This window comes from Sinocyclocheilus rhinocerous, unplaced genomic scaffold, assembly GCF_001515625.1.
Source record: "Sinocyclocheilus rhinocerous isolate Xijiao unplaced genomic scaffold, SAMN03320098_v1.1 scaffold1553, whole genome shotgun sequence".
Lineage (NCBI taxonomy): Eukaryota > Metazoa > Chordata > Actinopteri > Cypriniformes > Cyprinidae > Sinocyclocheilus > Sinocyclocheilus rhinocerous.
Genome location: NW_015639764.1, coordinates 544,321 through 556,444, shown reverse-complemented (window position 1 = coordinate 556,444; position 12,124 = coordinate 544,321). Strand labels below are relative to the sequence as shown.

Genomic DNA, 12,124 nt, shown 5'->3' with positions numbered 1-12,124 from the left:
ACCCTTTTTTTTTTTTTTTTTTTAAATAGGGTTTGTGCACAGCCCGCCTTGTACTCTTCTAGGTTCAAAAAGCTGTCGTCCATAAAATGCGTTGCACTAATTCGAACATCTGGGTTGTGCTGTTCTGTTGTAAATAAATCTTTACCAATGATTCCTAATTCCGGAAAGTCCGGAAAGGCCAAATAAAGTGCTTTTGCTTTAGCACTGAAACACAGCGTCTCCCTGACAAACACTGCTGAACACGACTGCTGTTCCTGAAACCACGCTTTCTTTCTTTGCGTGCACATTTGGGCGGTGTTATGCAAATCTTCCCACATTGTGATGTAGATATGTGGGGGCGTGTTAGAACGAGAGCCGTTTTAGGTAGGTGTTGCTGACTCTTAACTTTTATAAAGAATATCTCTTTGGATTTGAGACTTTAGTCTTTGCAACTTTACAGATCTTCTTTATGCACCAAGAGCTTGTAACACTCCAAAGAGAAAGGAAAAATTGAAATCGCATCATATGACCCCTTTAAGAGAATATTTGATCACTTATCAAGAATTACACTTAGGAACATTCTTGGTATTAATCTAAACTTCAAGAAGATTTCCCCCAGATCTCCCATCTACACTCACACACACACACACACACACACACACACTGTAACTCCAGTAAGGTCTGCCAGTCTTTTTTCCTCATCTAATGTCGATTTAATGGCTCTCAGGCTTTCCTGCCACCTCAGCGTTTAGTTTTCTCCTCTCTAAATGGCTCTCTCCCTCCGGGCATCACAGCTGGGCGCTCTGATGTTTCCCACGCAGGAGGAGTGGGCTGTCCGTCCGGGCGCTCGCACACTTTTATGTGTTCCTCTGCAGCGTGGATGGAGCCCCGAGGAGCCGCGCGGCGCGCTCCTTAAACCCTAAAAGCCTCTTCCAGAAAATTGCGCGCGGAGATTCGGCTAATAGATGTGCATCTGCTCAAACCCCGGTGAGCTCCATTGATTTCTGGATGATCTCGAGCCGTGATGGATTCGTTTTCCTCCTCATAAAACTCTTCACACTCCAGCGTTTCCCGCCTGAACTCACCGCCGCGTCACGAGCGCCGAGAGACCGCGTCCTGAAACGCAAACAGCCGCCCGATCTCACGAACCGCGGCCGCTCTAATTGGCTCGGTTATGGAGTTGGGTGAAAGTTTGGAGGTGGGAACAGCTGGCGGAGATGATCTGTAGGTTCATTCGGGTCTGAAACCGGTAATGTCTGCATCAATCTCCGACCCACACGCCTCCGTCCGCCCACCGGCGCGACACAAACTCCTCGCACAACTCTCCAAATGTCCTCCGATCAATCGTGACGAGCGAGACATCGATTTTCTCGCGCTTTCCACCTCCTCTTTCTCTCCATCCACTCTCTACTTCCACCTGTTTCACTCCTCTCGTTTGAGTCCGTCACTGCAGTGTTGCAAACCACAAGTATTTTTCAGTAGCTCCGCTGTTTTAAAACATCTTTTCCACTAACAAACTAGTTTTCCAGCATGTAGAAGTGTCACTTTACAACATAAAGTGTTACTTTTTTTCTGTTATTCCAAAGCTACCATGCTCATCATGCACGTTTTCACGCATAAAATGATCTAGAAACAGCCAAAGCAGTTGTTAGTCGTTGCTGGTAGTGAACGTATCATGTAAACAGAACATTGTAGGAGTATTTGAGAACTACTTCCTAGCCATTATAGCCTAGATAATTAATCACCTGACATCTTGAAGAGTTTATCAGCCAGTCAGGATCTAATATTCAAAAGTTTTAGTTTAAGTTTACTTTATTTATATAGCACATTTAAAACAGCCACAAGACTGACCAAAGTGCTTCACAGTAAGAAACGTCATCATAAAATTTAGTAATACAAAAACTGCAACCTGAAAAATTAAAGCACAAATAGGAAATACAATAGGCAAAAATATAGTCCTAATAGGCCAATGAAAACAAATGGGTTTTTAAAAGAGACTTAAAAATAGACAGGCTACGGGCCGTTCTGATCTCCACTGGCAAATCATTCCAAAGACGAGGCCCAATTACTGAGAAGGCACGGTCACATTGTGGACACAAAAGTGTCACATTGTGTGTTCATGTTATTTAATCATGCATTTGGATTGCATTTGGCTTGTTTTTGATTCACAGATTTGTTACTCAGTGTGTGTCATTGTCTTTTTGCTGTTAATTTTCTATTATTTATGTCATACGCAATCTTATTTTTACATAAATAATGATAAATGTTAATGGTTTATCATTTTAAATAAGTTAATTTAAAAAATACAATCAAAATGTATATTTTATTTAATGTATGGTTTGTTTTGTATCTTGTATCTTACTGCTGTGTATCATGATGCAGTTGTTTGCTCTTTAAAATAAATATTTTAAAGAATTAAAAATGAAAAAAATAATTTTATTAAAAACTACAATTAAAATGCAATATTTAATTTAATTAATTTGTATTTTACTGCTATTTGTCACCATGCAGTTAATGTCCTATAATTTATTTTATTTGTTATATATATACTGTATATATATATATATATATATGTCTCTTCATCAGATGACAGACTCACACAGCGTATATACTATTATATATTTTGAATTCAATTTTATTTGAATATTTTCTGATGGTGATTTTATAATAGAACAGCTCACACACATGCAGATAAACTGATCTGAATGAGATTGAGGAAGACATAAAACACACAAAGAGAGAGAGAGAGAGAGAGAGTGAGAGTGGCCGTGGCATCAATTATGGGATGTTTGTGGTCACCAGCGCTCCATCCAATTGAAGACATTTAATTGGAGGCAGGCGCTGAAGTGTGTCGTGTCTCAGTCTCTCAGCGGTCAGTAATGAGGCCAGCTGTGGGAGGTTTTGTCAGTTTGCATCATATTGTTTTACTTCTTAACTTTGTCTCATTAGAGCTTGTGAGTGCTGAATATCGTGTGTGTGTGTCTGTGTGCAGGACACACACACACACACCATTATTATTATGTAACATCAATCTAAAGTTTCAGTGTAGAGAGAGATTTGCTTGAGAACATCTTCATTTGCCCTAAGAATTAAATGACAGACTTGGCATTTTCTGATCATATACTGTGAGGTTCCTTTGTCTAATACTTTACACCGGTCCATTTTTAACCCTTTTTAATTATATGCATAATATTTGAAAAACCCAGTAAATTAATTAAATATCTTAACTTTGCAGATTTAAGACTGGTTAGAAGTTAGTTTGACTTATTAGTTAAATATCTACAGTGATTTTTTTTTTTTTATATTTGGTAACACTGTCCCATTAGTAAAATAAATAAAAATTAATACAAATCTCTTGTGTGTTTATGAGTTTTTGCACGTCTGACAGCCGCTGCTCTGTGATGCATACATGTGAGACATTTTTTTTTTTTTTTTTTTATATTTTGTAAAACTGTCCCATTAAAAAAAAAAAAAAAAAATAAAAAAAAAAAAATTTAAAAAAAAAAAAAAAAAAAAAAATGACAAAAACTCAAAACAAAATGACTAAAATTTTAACAAAAATAAAAACCACATTACAATACGGTCACATTAGTTAACACTAGTTAATTAAAATTGACTAACAATGAGCAATTAATTTGTTGCAGTATCTATTCATCTTTATCTAATAAATAGTTATAAATACTAATAAATACCAATAAATACAACTGTGCACTGCAGTTAATTCATGAACTAAAACTAAAACTTAAAATAAAACCATTAAAAAAAAGCATTTTTATTACTTGAAATAAAATAAATGTTAACTGAACCTTCTTTTCAGGAATTTAAAACCATCTTAAGTTTTGTCTTAGAAAAAAAACAGTAGTTTTTAAAAGTTTTTTTTTTCTTCAGGAAAACAAAATAACTAAGACATAAAGAAGAGTTTGAATCTTGTGAGTGTTTGTTGTTGTCGGATCCAGACAGATTCTCTCAAGCTCTCAGGAACGATCTCTCTTCTATCAGAGATAATTACTCTTAATAACCGTCCCATTAACAAGATGAGGATCATGCATCGATAGCGCATTCATATCTTCATCTCCGAGTGCCTGAGGGAAAGTGAGCACAAGTTCACTTCATCCTCCATGTGAACCAGACCAAACACTCTTCTGAGCAGAGATCGCTTCACAGCCGAGAGATATATGTGACCCTGGAGCACAAAAGCAGTCTTAAGTCGCTGGGGTATATTTGTATTTTTCTTTTATGCCAAAAATCATAAGGATATTAAGTAAATATCATGTTCCATGAAGATATTTTGTAAATTTGCTACTGTAAATATATCAAAACTTCATTTTTGATTAGTAATATGCAGCGTGAAGGCGCGACCTGACAGGGCATCATCACAATATGGTAGGGGCGTAACATTTCCGTCACACGCTTGAGGTATTCGGCCAATCATAATGCACTGGATAGCTGGCCAATCAGAGCACACCTCACTTTTCAGACCGATGAGCTTTGTAAAAATCGACGCGTTTCAGAAAGGCGGAGCATAGTGGAGAAACAATAATGTACAGTATGTGGAAAATAATGTTTTTTTAACCTTAAACCGCATAAACACATTTCATTACACCAAATACACAAAATAATGTTCTTTTTAGCAACGTCATATTACCCCTTTAAAAATTCTTTGAAATGTATATTGTGAAAAACGCTATACAAATAAATGACTTTAATAGTATCTATCTTCAGTTTTCTAGTCACTGTGCTTTATTGCATGACCATAGTATCACCAAGCATTTCATATCATTTTTAACGTGTAATTTTTATTATTTTATTTTGTTTATTTAAAATTGTATTTAAATTTTTGATTTAATATTTCACTTCAACGTCTGTGTCCATCTCATTTGCTGTCATTAAATTGTATAATATACAGTGGTCTCAAAGTTTTTTTTTTGTTTGTTTGCTTTATTTGGTTCATCTTAGGTCAGACAGAAAATAGAAATAATGTAAATATAGTATAAATAATATACATATACATACAACATACAACCATACATTAATTCAAATTAAGAAAAAATAAAACACCAGGCAAGCATAATTATACACTAAATAAACAACTAATAAAATAAAATTGGCAAAAGAAAAATAAATAAATAAATAGAATTAAAAAAAAAAATTAAGATGTAGTTGTCTCCTTAAAATATTCGGTCTCAAATATTTTAAGTGAACTTAAATGCAGCATTTAAATTTAAATGTGACAATAAAATGCAACATTGGAAGTATCACTAAAGTGTTTGAAGCATCTCTTGTTAATTAATTAATTAATTTAACTTAAAGTATTTTATTGTTATTTATTTATTTGTTTGTTTAACTTTTTTATTTTATTTTATTGATTGATTGATTGATTTGTATTTGTATTTGTATTATTTTTTTTTTGGCTAAATAATATTTTAAAAGTTTTCTTTCAATTTCAACATTTGTTTCTGTCTTATTTGCAGAAAATTTAACTGTACAGTGGTCATAAAGAGGATTTTATAAAGTTACACTTAAATGTGACATTAATAGTATCACCAAAGTGTTTGAAGCATCTCTTTTATACAGGAAGGTAACTAATAATACTGCTAAAATAAAAAGAGACTTAATGAACTTCTCAGTTATGTTTCATTTATGTATTAACTCTCAGATGAACTGAGTTTTACACAAACACTCGTGTTGTCTTGATGTTTGCAGATGTTCTGTCCTCAGACTGTGAGTGCAGCAGGTTTGATCTGCTGTGTTCAGGAAAGTGGTGGCTTGTGCTGCGGCTTTATTAGCGTTGTGTGTGTTTGTGGAGGATGTGTGTGTGTGGTCCGGTGAGAGTCACAGGCCGCCTCGCCGTGTGTCATATGAGCTTAAAATCATCTTCTGTCTTTTTGCTTTATTAAGACACTTTCAGTCCCGGGTCTCGGAGGACGAATGGGCCACAGATGCTGCTGTAGACCATTAGTGCCATGCTCCAAACTCCCAAAACACACACACACACACACACACACATTAAGACTTCATCTGAGTGCCAGAACACCAAACTTTCTCTCTTTTTGTGTGTGTGATACTGTACACACCCGTTTAATGCAGAAAATCGAGATTTATCGATAACAAATTGATTTTACATCTTCTAAAGAACTAAGAACTTGAACTAAAACAATTAGAAATAAATTATAAATATTACACGGAGAACTTCAACTTGAGAAACTTAAGCCGAGAACACACTACACGACTGCCATGCTGATTATGAATGTAATTTGGTCGTGACGACTGATCGTGCTCAGACGGACCGGGTCTGTTCTTTAACGTTTCAAAAATTAAATAAAGGCACCGGTGTTGTCCTCAGTGTTGACTGAAGGCTGAAATAAAACTGAAATAAAAATTAAAGCTACATAGTTTATATTTTTTAATTAAAACTTAAAAAAAAAAAAAAATGTTACATTAAAATCAAAACAAAAATATAACAATAGAAGGTAAGTGAAATATTAGTAAACACTATAATTATATATAACTAACACTAAAATAACACTTGTGCAAAACTCAACACTGTGGCGTTAAGAAGGTTTTGGGTGGTTGCTAGGGGGTTTCTATGTGGTTGCTAAGGTGTTCAGATCGGTTGCTACGCAAATTATATGATGTGTGACACAAACATCCCTTATATTTCATTTGATTCTCCTAGACAAAAATTAGATAAAAATTACAACTTAAAATATTTTTCAAGCTTGTTAGTTGAAATAAAACAAACGTTAACTGACGCTAACGAAATTGAAATTAAAGCGAAAAAAGTAGTTCAAAATATTAGCGTATATAAACTGGATGACTCTGACTAGTGACTTATTTGTGTTTAATTATTATTTATTTTTAATGAAATTCAGGAGAAATATATGAGACCAAGTTTACTAGAAACACTGTGAACTCCGGAGCAACTTTTGACCAATACATCTTTCCTGTCTCAGCAGATTTCTCTTACTCGTTGTCGTCGGTTGTGAGCATGCAGGTCATGAATCTGAGGTCAAACGGCGCAGACGTCGAGTGTTGTGATGCTTTCGGCAGACGGGGAACCGCTGACACTGAGGACAGACAAGCTGTTTGTTTTGCGAAATTTATTCTCTCACAAATGAGGTGTAAAAACGCCACAGCGGAGCTTTCAGCCGCGCCGAATGAAGACTAATAAGCGGCAGGCGATGGACAGAGCTGCTGTAAATTGGCCTGCCGCCCCTCCGCCGCTCTTTCTTGTGTTGTTGAGCTGGCGGAGGGGTGGCAGCTGGAGGGGAAGTCGTGGCCTAATGGTTAGAGAGTCGGACTCGTAACCCAAAGGTTGTGGGTTCGAGTCTCGTACCGGCAGGGATTGTAGGTGGGGGGAGTGAATGTACAGCGCTCTCTCCCACCTTCAATACGGTGAGGTGCCCTTGAGCAAGGCACCGAACCCCCAACTGCTCCCCGGGCGCCGCAGCAAAAAAATGGCTGCCCACTGCTCCGGGTGTGTGTTCACGGTGTGTGTGTGCACTTTGGATGGGATAAATGCAGAGCACTAATTCCTAGTATGGGTCACCATACTTGGCCACATGTCACGTCACTATCACTAATTGGAGGGAATGAGGGGGATCCTCCAGCACTTGTGCTGCTGGTTAACTGTGAGCTGCCCGCTTATTTTACTGGAAATGATCAAGTGCTTCTTGCTACCCGACCGTTTCTCCTCCTAACGTTAAGTTGTAATTTAGTAAAAAAATAATAATAATTAACATAAAAAAGACACACATTTGTGTGTAAATTACACTACCGTTCAAAAAGAAACTTTTTATTTTATTTTAAAACTTATTTTTGGCTAAGAAGCATTCAGTTTATTCCAAATAAATACTATTATTTTCTATTCATCAAAAAAGTTTATATTCATCAGTTTACTTATTTTACTTATTTTATGTTGTAATAGTATTTCATAATTTTACTGTTTTTACAGTATTTTTTATCAAATAAATGCAACCTATACCATGTAATGGTAAATGTCACGCTTTACAAAAAAGGCCAAACAATATAGATTTAGAAAACCAGTTGTCAGCAAAAAACAATAAAGAAACATAAATATTGCAATAAAAACTATACTTTGATTAATTTTTTTACTTTTTCAACTCCTGAAACTTTTTTTTTTTTTTGTGCAGTATAAATTGAATCCCGGACTTTCAGTGTGGACTATAGACACTTGTACAATTTGTGTAACTTCTTTATAAATCTTGCCAACCTCAAACTTTTGATCAGTTGTGTACTGTATTTCTACTGTAACCTCAGTGTATTAATGTAGTTTACACTGTTGATCATCAGGACGGGTCAAGTTGCTGAATCCTGATTATCTGTTAATATGTAAATGTGGGCGGTCATATGTTAATGAGCTCATGATGGGGTGTCATTAATCGTGCAGGAATGAATGGAAACAGCCAGAGAAGCTCAGAGCTGGTCTGGTGTGGGAGGTGTGATGGTGTGGGATGTGGGATGTGAGGGCATCGGCGCGGGACTCGTGGGGTTGAAGGTCTCTCCCTGTCTCCTCTGATTTACCAGCCTCTTTTTTTCTCGTTTGCTTCATCTGCCCTCAGAAAACGTGTTTGTCACACACTTCAGAGCGCAGTGGAGATCACACACGGCAGCAAGCGCAGCTCTGTGTTTCACTAATAAGCTCCTTCTTCTCCCCGTGTAACTCGGAGCGCTGCCCTTTTAAAGAGCCTCTGTGTGTGTGTGTGTGTGTGTGTGTGTGTGTGTGTGTGTGTGTGTTTCGCTGCTTTGAAACTCAACGCTGCTTTGTTGTTTTGCGTTGTGTCATGAAAGTGTTTTGAGAGTTTTTAAGTGTGCTAGAAAGGTCATTTTAGTTTAAGCACTTTTGGGACTGGAAGCTCGTTTCCACCACAGAATGCAAAGTAAAAAAGATAATTGTGACTTTTTTTATCTTACAATTCTCACCTTTTTTCTCACAATTTTGAGTTTGTTTCACAATTCTGACTTTTACTTTTGCTATTCTGACTTTTTTCTCACAATTTTTAGTTTACTTCTCACAATTCTGACTATTTTCTCAGATTTCTCAGATTCGATTTTTATTCAAGATATAAACTCAGAATTGCGAGATAAAAAGTCTGAATTGTGACATAAAAAGTCACAAAGTTTTTCATCCCTTGGCAGAAATACTAGCTTCCATGAATACTAGCATACTACATACCGCAGAGTACATAACCAACTAAATATCAACAACTACTGATATTAAAAAAAGTAAATGAACAGATTTTTATATTATGTATGTTTTTGGATTTTATTGCAGTTGTTTTAGTATTTGTTAATATTAAAATAATACAATTTGTTAATATTAATTAGTGTGTGTTTGTGTGTGTGTGTATATATATATATATATATAGGTGTGTGTGTGTGTGCGTAATTTTTACTTTTATAGTATTTTAATAGCATAAATTTAGACTTTTTGTTAGTATTTGTATGTTCTCACTACTTATTTTCCGTATTTACACTGCTTAAACTAAACTTTATTTCAGGGTTTCAGGGTTTTTCAAAAAAAAAAAACACACACACACACACATTTGCATTACTTGAAGTAAAATAAACATTCAAATAAATGAAAAATAAATAAATAAAATAAAATATTTTTAAAACGTAATTAAATTCAGCTCATGGCAAAGGAAGCATTTTTCGTTTAGCTTGTGTTGATGTACTAAAGTAAACAAAACTGAAATAAAAATTTATAAAAACTATAAAAATGACAAAAACACAAGATAATATTGGAGAATATAAAATAAATATTGATAAAAACTGTAATAGTCTCAATGCTAAAATAACACTGATTGATTTGAAGTGAAATTAAAGTGAGGGAGCGCTGATCTCACTCATCCTGCATCAGCCACAGACGCTCTGAGCTTTAATTGGGAGCTGCGGTTTGTTCAGGACCTCTCCGTGTAGCTTTAATTCGCTCTCATTTACAGCGGCTGCGGCTCTCACCTCATTAAGACTCCAGCAAAGATCTCCAGCAACAACAGCCGAGACAAACATGAAATAAGCACGACCATAGGAGACGACAGGGAAAATCCAGTGCATTTATCTTCCTCCTGCGATTCCATCCACTCTATCTGTTTAATACAGATTCTTATTTGTGTTATTTTTCACCCATAAGTCTTCTTTCTGGTTAAATTGTGTCTTGAACCACAGTGATCCCTATCTTAAAATTAGATTGTGTGTGTGTGTGTGTGTGTGTATATATATATATATATATATATATATATATATGTGTGTGTGTGTGTGTGTAATAAAGTAATGTAGGGTGACCATATTTTAGTTTTCAAAAAAGAGGACGGGGGGCGTGGTTAGGATTGCCAACTTAAGAAAAGGAAAACAAGGGACAATCGTGGTTTTTCATAGCAATATATATTTTGTTCACATAGTATGATATAGTGAGGAAAATTTTGAAGAAAATAGCAGCTCAATTTTATTCAGAGGCCCAAACTGAGAGAAAAAAAAATTTGGTGCAGATACACTGATATTTATCTGGCCAAAAAGTGATGGAATTCTGATAGCTTGTAAATCAATGAGATCTTTAAAACATATAATGCAATGCAACATAATGATGACTGAGAGGTAATAAACGTTCCTCAAAAGTTGAGATTTGAGATGTCTTGGAGGCTTGTGAAGATCATTCCTCCACTGAGGAAAAGTATAAGAAAAGCTTCTGGAAACAAACGCTCCACAAAAGCCTGATGATCAGATTTGATACATTTGAACGTGAGTTCTCTAAAAAAAAAAAGTTGTATATTATATAATCAAGTAAACCTAAGCTTTATATGGTTGTCTATAGTGCGACACTTGACAAAGCTTGACAAATAGCACTGAGCAGAAAGTGTTTATGTGAAGACGCGTCTGAGCGCTGTAGTAACCTGTCAGGAAAATCAAAGCTCTCAGTCAAAACATTGGAAGGAGGCCGATTTCTCTCTTTTCTACGCTGTGGAAAATCCCAGTGGCCTCTGGTCCACCAAGCAGCTTCTGCAACACAGAGTCTGTTCATTAGTAATGATCAAGCATGTCTGTAATCATCCATGAGATGTGATCGCTGTTTTCCTGGCCTATTTGAAGTGCGGGGCGGCCGTATTCCCCCATCGGCGCAGATAAAAACACCTCATCGCTCACCTCAGACGAGGTTGGGATTGAACATACAGCCAGTGCTGGGTAGATTACTTACAAATTGTAGTCGGTTACTGATTACAAATTACATGATGAAAATTGCAGTCAGTAATGTAATCTAGATTACTCCTTTTCTGACTACTTTTAGATTACTTTTGACCTAACTTATTTATTTAATTGGGATTATTGTTGTAGAATGTAATATAATATAATTACAAGTACAAAATTTTGGGAATTTGATTACGTACGCTACATTACTTGTAATCAGACACCCAGCACTGCATATGGCTCTATATGTGTGAAGGCCGCAGAGGTTTAATGTATGCTTTCATCTGCAGGGTAATCAGGAGGCCAGCAATCCGGCGGACGCGATGGCCCAGACTTACACCCCGCAGTTCGCTCATCACCCGCAGAACGGCATCCCCGCCGAGTTCACCGCGCTTCCCACGCAAGACTACACAGGACAGAACCGCGTCCCGGATCACGGACTTACGCTCTACACGCCGGCACAGACTCACAGCGATCTGATCAACGCCGACAGCAACACGCCAGCCATCAGCAGCAGCAGCAACACAGCACCGGTGCGTCAAACACGCTTGCCAAGATACACATCATATAAAGCAGTTCAGCTAGAGTCAAGCTACTCTTTGGACTACAAAAAGGGTTCTTCCTCATTATTTTTGTCTTGTTTTCCAGTACAAATATCTAATTATAAAACGGATAGTTCCGGTCCTTGATTCTGATTGGTTGAGCCGCATTCGAAGCTGTTGTAAATTACACTACAAACATACACCTTTGTTTACGTTTGTCTGTTGCTCGGCAACCACTTTGTTGGAACCACAACTGTTTCTGAGGAACTACATTGTTTGGTGTAGGAATATTGTTTTTATTTATATCATTACACTTTATTTGCTCTGTTTTATTCTGTGAAACCTTACTACGTACAGTATATGGAATAACCGTTTTATAAAAGCAATAAGCCCCAAGAAGC

At 36.4% G+C, this 12,124-nt stretch overlaps 1 protein-coding gene across 1 annotated transcript in view; it reads left to right on the top strand.

Annotated features, from left to right (window-relative positions):
• Nucleotides 1–12,124, top strand: part of LOC107751640 (RNA binding protein fox-1 homolog 3-like) — an 80,690-nt gene that overhangs the window by 24,864 nt on the left and 43,702 nt on the right. Inside the window, exon 2 of the mRNA XM_016567380.1 lies at nt 11,472–11,714. Coding sequence (XP_016422866.1) covers nt 11,472–11,714 — 243 coding nt within the window. The remainder of the gene's footprint in view (nt 1–11,471; nt 11,715–12,124) is intronic.